Here is a 9,190-nt window from a genome sequence, read left to right as displayed (position 1 = left end):
ATTCCCAATATTCGATTAAAAAATAAAAAATCAATGTCTAAAGATATATATGCTGCTATTTTATTTGATATTGACGGATTGCCTTGTACATATGTGGTGTAATCATGATGGCTTGTAGCTGGCAGCAATCGCTGAGGCAAGTAAATATCCCCTCCCAAGATTGATGAAAAAAGAGAGTATGTATTTGTACTTTTTGCCACCTGCTATATTAGATGGGAGCTGAGAAATTATGATTACTAGGTTGGGTTCATTGTCTCCCAGGTCAAAGTAAACCTCATTCCCAGCCTTACCCAAAAAGAAGTAGACCCTATTCCTTAACCTGATTATTGTCCTTTTTAATTTTGTAGAAGCTACTCGAATTTTGAAATCCAGGCTGCCAAAATCGAGAAAAGCAAAAAGAACAAGTCTGCACCGACAAAGGCAAACGAAGAAACACTGCTCTAAGTTATCCCTACGGCATGAAATGGACAAACGGGCAGCGGTGGTACCAATATTGCTTGTTAGGTCTGTCACCATTCGGGGGGAAGTAAGGGAACCTGGATCAGCTCTTCCTCAGGGTAGAATAACACTTTTGAAGTGTAGTAGTTTGGTCTGTGCGTTTTCTTCCACGCATGCTAGCGGAGAATAGAAAACGGTTCCTCTTGCTCATCAAACTTATAAGCCAAGTTTTTAAATAAGCCATCCCATATTCCCATCCCAAAAAGAAAGATAAAAAAAAAGGTTTGCTGCGGAAAACACCCCCCGCCCCGGCAACGATTCTATCGGCACTGCTGTGGAACCAAAAGACACAAAATTGCTTCTGCCATTAAGAAGTCCAAACACCCTTTTAAAAGGACACTCACTGCCACTGGGTGAAACAGTCGGTGGTCCATGTCGCTGTTCTTCCTTTTTTTTCTGTTTTATTGATTATTATTATTATTATTATTCATTAACTTCAGACTTTCAATAGTTTATAGCGGGAAAAAAAAATTACATCAAACCATTCACTTTTTCCCTCACCTACTATATTTATTTAGATAAAATAGCAAATTACATATAATCACGGGAAAAAATCGTCTGCTGTGCACATCTCTCTACTGTGCACAGCAGTGCACTACCACAATGTAACACGTGGATTATACTAGATCAATGGTTGAAATTAAGTTACCCGTTTTAAGTGGAAAGGAATTTGAAACTCATTTTACAAATACCCGCCCGTTTCTAGCTACCCGGTTGGACGCCTCATTTCTTCCTCTTTCTTCTTCTCTTCTGGAACTAAAGCACACGTTTATAAACTTATCTGAGGGGCTCCTCTTCCCAGCAAAGAATCCTGCAACTGTACCTTATCGTTGTTGTCTCCATGATCTTGTGCTTTAAATATCAATTTCCTTCGATGATTCTGAAAACCCAGTAAAGAAAACACTGTTAACTCTGTGTTTGCAGACCCAAATCTCTCCCAGCCCTTTCTGGTTTGGTGTTCGATTAACATGTAAGTCAATCTCCTTATGTGGTTCTTTATTTCTTTGTAGGTGCAATTTAATTTTCTAACATGATTATTACCGTGGAGGTAAGAGCAGAGATAAAGAACTGAAGGATGCTTTCAATATGTACGATCGGGACAAGAACAGTTTGATATCGGTTACAGAGCTTCATATGGTGATGAAGCACTTGGGGGAGAAGTGTTCTCACCGTGATTGTTCTAGGATGATTAGCTTTGTTGATGCTGATGGTAATGGAAACGTTAACTTTGAAGAGTTCAAGAAGATGATGACTAATAGCAGAGCTTCCACTCATTAGAGATATTAATAAACTGAAATCAACGCCACAATATTTCTTTAGTTTGTTCTAACTTGAATACAAGTCAGCTATGGTAAGATAATTTCTGTCAGTGATTTCCTCCTTAAAAAGAAAAAACTCAATTCAAAGGAGGAAGTGATGATCTATTCGGTTGTTAAGGCTTTTATTCAGTTATTTTTGATGGGTTTGTGCTTCAGTTCAAGAAGAAAAGAAGAAAAGAAGAAAGGTGGACTCGGGTATTATCGGCTAAATGGGTGGGTATTGGTTAAACGGGATGTAAAATTAGGTGTCTTTCCACTTAAAATGGGTAACTTAATTTCAACGTTTGATTTGGTATAATCCACATGTTACATTGTGGTGGTGCACTGCTGTGCACGACAGAGAAGCAGACGATTTTTTCCCTATAATCACCCTGGAATTGCAACCAGTTAAATTTATTATCCCTGAAAAACAATCAATTACAAATTCACCCCTAAAAAGTTAACTCTATTATTAAATTTAAAATTAATAAATCCTAATATTATTACTTATTCATCTTGATATTAATTAAGATGACTTTATTACCCATACTACCACACTTAAAATCCAAGTTGGATACCAACCCCATTTAACATAGCGAGGCTAGCAGCTAGGGGTGTCAACGGTGCGATTTCGGGCTGGGCCTAACAGTTTTGGGCTAAAAAACACTTAGTCCAAATACGGCCCATTAACAAAATAACGGTTTCGAACCGGTTTCGGTTTGGGCTAACTAAAGGTTTAGATTCGGGTTGACTAACTGTTTATGGTGTGTAAGAAAAATAACAAGAACAAACAATTGAGCATCCTACAACAAAAGCAAAAATTATATGGAAAACAAAGTTGCTATTGGTCAATTTCCATTAAAAAAAAAACCCATCCATTCTATAGAAATCAAGAACCTAGATGTTAAGTAGTAAAATGACTATTTGATCTTTAAATTCATACTTAATTTTTTTAATGGTCTATACCAACTACCTAATGATAATATAATGATTCAAATCTTACCAAAAAAAAAATATATAATGATTCAAATACTATTTAATGTAAAATTACAAAACGGGTTATAACATATTGCGGTTCGGTTTCGGGTTGGTGCGGGCTCCACAACTCTCAGCCCAATTACGACCCATTAAGGTTTGGTTCAGGCCGGTGCGGTTCGGTTTTAACGATTTGGGCTATTAATTGACACCCCTACTAGCAGAGAAAGCCCTTAAGCTCCAATACCCTAGAAACAATGGCAAAGGTTTTGTTCTTCATTACTTTAGTTTCATTGCTCCCATTGCTTGACAGCTCATTCTCTTCTGAAAAACCATACAGATATATAAGAGGGGGTTACCAGGTTAGAGTGTCATCTCCCTCCTCCTCTCAAGGTGACGATCGTTCATCTCAATCGTGGTGGTTCTTTCGACCAATTCACTGGAGTATAACTCTCTCCTGAACCAAAGTGTTAGATCCCATTGCCAAAATACATTAATTGTCTCCATTAAATTTAACCTACGAGATTCATTATCAGTGTAAAATCGAGAAGTTTCCAAGGAAGCCATCATCCTTCTATTTCAATTTTTTTTGTGATCTACTTCCATTTAGGAAAAGAATTTTTTTTTTAAGAGATTTCTTCCTTTCATTAATCATGAATCTACAACTATTGCTTTTCTGAGTTTGATTTAGTGTTGCTTGTCAATGGAGATGTGTTGCTCCAAAATCTGACTTGTGTTCCAACTGGTTCGTTCAAGGAGTGAACATGATTCTTGGTTTCTGAAAAACATGCAAAGTGAGAGTAGGCCGCCTCTGGGGACGGGAAGCCACCTCCAATGATTAAGTCAGATTCTGTTGAACATAATCCTCGTAAGGAAGAGTAAATGCTCCCAGAAGATGAAGAAAAAATGTGTTCTTGGATAGTTGCAGGAGAGTAATAACCAGTGTTAATGGTCAATAATAAAGAAGAGTCAACCATAAACGGAGGTAGAAGATGCAACCAAGATGTAACCAAAGAGAGCTTTGCTACTCCTTTGGCTAAAAATCTGCAAAAAGGTTTCCTTCCCTAGGAGCAAAATGAAAATAAACATGATAAATAGAAGAGGACAACTTCCAAATATTAGTAACATCAAGCTTTTGTTTAGTATAAAAAAAACTTCCTAATATTAGTAAGAAGACCAATACTCCTCCAATATAAGGAGGAAGAACGATCCTGCAAAGCTGAAATTGCTTCCATGCAATTAGAGTTGACTTGTTAATTTAAAATTTCCATCGAAGTCAAAAGCAAAATACCATCTCCAATTGCTTTAAGCTCCAAAACTACTACTTAACCACCAAGACCATTCTTGCAATTAGCTGATACTTTCTTTTTAAGGGTAATACAACGTAATTTATACAACGGCATTTTTTTCTTAGGTAGATATATACAACAGCACCTTATGTAGCAAGACATAGTGTAGTCTCTTTTTCTTCACCCAAAAAGGAAAAAAAAGTGTTCTCTTTTGCTGATTCTATAGGTTTAAATTTGAATATTTCTCAGTTTCACCCAAAAAATTATATTCATCTTTAAGCCCTTTTGCCTTTAGTATTTTTGCACTTCATCTTACAGAGACACACTCCCTCCTCTTCAGGCTCCAGTCTTCTCTTCCGTTGTCTTCTTCGATCTTCACACGCAAACACATGACTGCTTCACCAATCGGACATGGGTTTTCTCTTAATTACTGGTCATAAAAGTTTCCTCCTTTAAAGCCATTTAATTCCATAAGCATATTTCTCTTTTTCTCCCTTTCTCTGTGTCTATTATGAGAGCTACATTTACTCAAGACGTTTTTCAACAGAGCAGAGGGATTTGAAGTAATTGGTTGGAGATTTGAAACGTAATAGTAAATGTGAAATCCAAGGGTTGGTTACCGAATCTGAGATCTTAGAGGGCTTAGAGGCCGTGAAGAGAGAAGCAATGAGGATTTTGGGGGAGGCTTCTTGGTGTTTCTGTAATGGAGGAGGGAAGTCCGAGAGGATGAAAGGGAGCATTTTCTGCAATAAAGGTGCGGCCATGTCGAGGGTCGGTGGTGGGACTGGTTTTCTCATCCATAGGAACCTGTTGTTGACGACCCACGTTAACCTTCCTTCGGTGTCGGCAGCTGATGGGTTGGAGATCCGGTTGCAGGACCGTATTGCTGCTAAGCTTTTCCCTCACAGGTATGGCTTTCATTTGCTTGCATCCTTAATGTGGGTCGTTAACTCTTCCCATAGTCTGTTTTGGTGGATAGGATCCAAATTCAGTGTCTCTGAATTTTGCTATTTGTGATGGGCTGTTGCTGTATCAATTAGCTGAACCCTAACATGTTCTCTCTTTGCATTGCACTTGGTAAACCAAAAATCCATACTTTTGAGGTAATAGTGAACCTGGGGAGTCTTCACTTAAATCCGGTCATGGACATGATGTTCTTCTGGTCTCTACTTCAGAAGTGTATCTGCAGATTTGTCTACTTCAGATAATGCAAATATAAAGTTAAATTGATGTTAGCTCCTGTTGGTTCTGATTGTTTTTGAAAATGGTCGAGTCACACATACCCCTTGTTGCTAAATTTTGCTTTCAACTCTGGTTGGTTTTGATCTGTCAAACATCAGACACAACAACCAACCCTCTCTTCTCCTCCAACACCCCCCAACCATAAAAAATAAAAAAAAATAAATAAATAAAAAAACACAACACACACTCGCACAACCCCAAATAAATAAATAAGAAGCTACCGCTTGCGTTACCCCATATTGATAAAGTTTGCGTTTGTAAACTTAGAAAGAAAAGCGAGTGAGAGATTTTAGTACATTTACAAGGGGTTGTAGATGAATAACAGCATGAACAATCTGTAGTTGAGCATACTTCTGATGATGTTAATCTGATCTCACAACCAAGCATGTTGCTGGAATTGGAGGCTTCTTCCAAGTAAAATATGTTCACAAGTCACTGTGAGTGGTGTTTGACCTGATCTTGACATTTCCTTTTGATGAAATTAAAAAACACTACATTAGATTAAAAGGCAGAGTTACATAGAGTCTCTTGAGTACAACCAACCTCGTGACTTTATTGTAATTCCATGAGAGCTAAAGAGGTTACATACATCACATTAGGTAGATCATCAAAACAATAAACAGTAGATGAGAGGACTTTTAGATACATGTACCAGCATATGAATTAGATAACAGAGCCATGGTTTAGTAGGTTGTGGTAATAATGTATCCAAAAATCAACAACTGAGTCTTCACAAGCACTGGCTTGCCAGATACATCAAAATCCTGATTTGTAGCCTCAAAAAGGCCATATACTAGTGCAGCTGATAAGTCTACCTAATGCAAGAGTTGATCTCGAACCAGATAAACAGCGGACGATTGATTGCAACCAGGAATCAATACACTAATGAAGACAAAAGTATAGTAATTTGGACTTGACAAAAGTATAATAAACTGAAGTCCTAAATCTCTCAAGAATAAAATCTTCATGTAATCTGATCTTGGGCCTGACAAATCCTCTATTGAACATTTCTGATATGCCAAAATGATGTGCTGTGATCCTGTTCACGTGAATAGTGATGTGAACAGTGTTTTGACCCTTCTAAAAGACCATCTGAACTGAACTGAATGGGCTGGCTTGAGATGGCCTGGTCCATTGCTGTCCAATTGGTCCTATTTCCATGGTTTTCCTCTTTCCAGCCTCTGATTCTATATCACTCCCTTTTGTAGTGTCCCTGCCTTTTGCAGAATGCACCTGCATGCTGTACAAAACAGAGGCACCAAGCTTGGTCTTCAGATTTATCAACAGTTAGTCTTCACAAGTACTAGCTTGCCAGACCTAATGTTGACTTATAACCATGCATATTTATCATTTTTTTCTCATTGTGTCTGATCGGGTTGCAGGTTCTTCATTAGCAGCTCTGTCCTTGATCTTACCATTGTGGGTTTAGATTCTACTGACGGAGACTCAAATACCCAAGGGCATCAGCCTCAGTGCTTGAAGACCTGCTTGAATCCAAGTCTTGATTTGGGCAGCTTAGTTTATCTTCTAGGCTACACGGACAAGAGGGACTTGACAGTAGGTGAGGGAAAGGTGGTGATAGCTACTGATAATCTCATAAAAGTATCAACGGATGGAATAACATGGAGCCCTGGGTCTGCTGGCTTTGATGCCCAAGGTAATCTTGCTTTCATGGTTTGCGATCCTATGAAGCTTGCTACATCTCCAACTGCCAAGTCTGCATCAACCTCATCATCTTCGTCATCGTCATGGAAGAAGGATGGTGCTATGCAATTTGGCATCCCCATTCCCATTATCTGTGATTGGTTATACCAGCACTGGGAGGGCAGCCTGGATGAAGTGAACAAGCCAAGGCTACCACTCATTCGGTTGATGTCCTCAGGGCATAAGAGTGAACATTCCTGTGCTTCCTTCACAATGCGACAGGTATTTAAATCAACGGTTGGTGAAAAAAAAGACACCTCGACATCATCACACACTGTATCGGGGCAGCAAAATCAGCAAGGACTTAGCTGTTCTGCTGCTGCAAATGTATTCCAGGAGGACATCCCAGTTACTGATGTGTGTTCTACTATTCATGAGCAGGGTATTCCAACTCCTGAGATTTATGAATCTCCAAGATTGATCTCAACACCTGTTCAAAAGAAGGAAAAACCCCAAATCCAGCTTCTGGATATTAATTTCCCTCCAGTTGCCCCCAGAGCTATAGTCTTGCCACAGATCATTAAAATGATGCCACCTAGCTCCAATGGAAATTGTTTTGCAGAACTTGCATCCACAACTGCATTGAGAGGAAACGGTCCAGTTGAAGGAAGAGCCTCACCTGGTCCTAGTGGGGATGCTGTAATATCAACTTGTTCTGTTAATGGGGACCACAGTGAGGTCGAGTCCAGTTCATCTCCAATAGAAGTTGCAGGTTGGCAGAATGAGGGGAACGAGTTCCGTACTGGCTATAGCAGTGAGGGGGAAACCATGTATTCAGCCGAAACAGCAGAGAGCCGAAATTACCCGAGCCCTAAGGTTGAAAAGTTTCAACAAGTGGGGAGGAGCCACAGCTGTGTAAGTTACAACAGATGGAATACTGTTCAAAGAAATCCTGTTGCACGCAGGGCATCGCTGGATAATCACCGAAGCTTCATCCAGGGCAGGAAAATACATTCACAGGGAGCAACATCTCAGCGGAGCCATGAATACTTCAGCCCCACTGTTTCCTCAGTCATGAAGAAGCGTAATAATTCAGAGCAGCTGAACAAACCCCGCCAAAGTGCTGTCTGCTCTAATTCTCCAAGATGGATGTTTTAATCAAACCTCACAGGGTATAACAACTGGGAAGACTGATGGAAATTGTCAAGAATCCTCTGATATCCATCTCGAATGATACCCTAGCTACCTTGTATCATCTGGATGTTTTCACATAATACACTTTGTCTACTTTTTCTTGTTTATTCTATGTGCAGAACACTAGGTGAATAAGAAGTTTTTCGCTCAATAGAAGAGGTACATATCTCATTAGCATTGTATCATCTTTGCTCAAAATAGTCTGTTTGTTGACATTACCATTTAAGTTATAGTATCTTACAGGCTCTCAATCTTTATTGGTCATTTATGATGACTTAAATTTTACATGCAAGACTTGTCTGCATATATTGATTTTACAGAATCTGGTAATGTGTCATTCTACATTACCAGATTAAACTTGGTACTCAGCCTGATGTTATTAGTAAACACTTGCAAAAAACAACCCCATAGTGAATGGCAGCCTTGTGTTTGTTGAACCAAAGAAGATGCATTGCAAGGAATGGCACTTTTAATAACTGCATGCATATATCTACTGACTACTGCTGCATTCACATTAGCATGAATCATATATGGTGGAAGTAAAGAAAATGCTTGAAGACATGAAGCCAAAAGCCTAATAGATTAAATCATCATGATGAATAGGTCTGCAAGAACTTTCGTATGAAAAAGCTGCGTGTTGTTGAACTGAAAATGTTAAAATGAATGTGTGGTAAAACTAGGTAAAGTGTGGAACAAACACATTACAGCTAACATGGAAGTTGCCTGCCTCATTCAACAACACCTCCCATGTTGCTTTGAGGATTTTCTCATTAGTCTTCCACGGGAGAATATTTGTTTATTTATTTAAGTAACAAAATGAATAATTGAAAACAGTCGATGAGAGGATGTTGACTGCCCTACCTGTGCAGAGCATCCTTTCCCTTTCAATATATATATATATATATCAAAAAATATATAAATAAAAAAGGAAAGATGGTGAGCCAATAATATAACACATGATGTGGGTTTGGATGCATGGAAACAAATAAAGAGTCGCCATTTATAGCGATATGATTAAGCAGAACAAGGTTCTCTGAACCATATTAAACA

General features: G+C 38.7%; 1 protein-coding gene across 1 annotated transcript; it reads left to right on the top strand.

The window, feature by feature from the left end:
• Nucleotides 1-4,355: 4,355 nt before the first annotated feature.
• Nucleotides 4,356-8,406, top strand: LOC149023097 (uncharacterized). The gene is made up of 2 exons (XM_089150950.1): nucleotides 4,356-4,968; nucleotides 6,685-8,406. Exons 1-2 carry the CDS (start codon nucleotides 4,727-4,729, stop codon nucleotides 8,102-8,104), a joined length of 1,662 nt encoding a protein of 553 aa, XP_089007076.1. The 5' UTR covers nucleotides 4,356-4,726; the 3' UTR covers nucleotides 8,105-8,406.
• Nucleotides 8,407-9,190: the final 784 nt, after the last annotated feature.

This window comes from Hakea prostrata, chromosome 3, assembly GCF_041222555.1.
Source record: "Hakea prostrata isolate BN-2017 chromosome 3, UWA_Hpros_2, whole genome shotgun sequence".
Classification (NCBI taxonomy): Eukaryota; Viridiplantae; Streptophyta; class Magnoliopsida; order Proteales; family Proteaceae; genus Hakea; species Hakea prostrata.
This window is presented reverse-complemented; position numbering and strand designations above follow the sequence as displayed.

Excerpts from the sequence above, each read along its gene's own strand:
- LOC149023097 (XM_089150950.1), top strand. The coding sequence starts at position 4,727 with ATGAGGATTTTGGGGGAGGCTTCTTGGTGTTTCTGTAATGGAGGAGGG. Across the intron at positions 4,969-6,684 it reads GCTAAGCTTTTCCCTCACAG|GTTCTTCATTAGCAGCTCTG; the intron begins GTATGGCTTTCA and ends ATCGGGTTGCAG.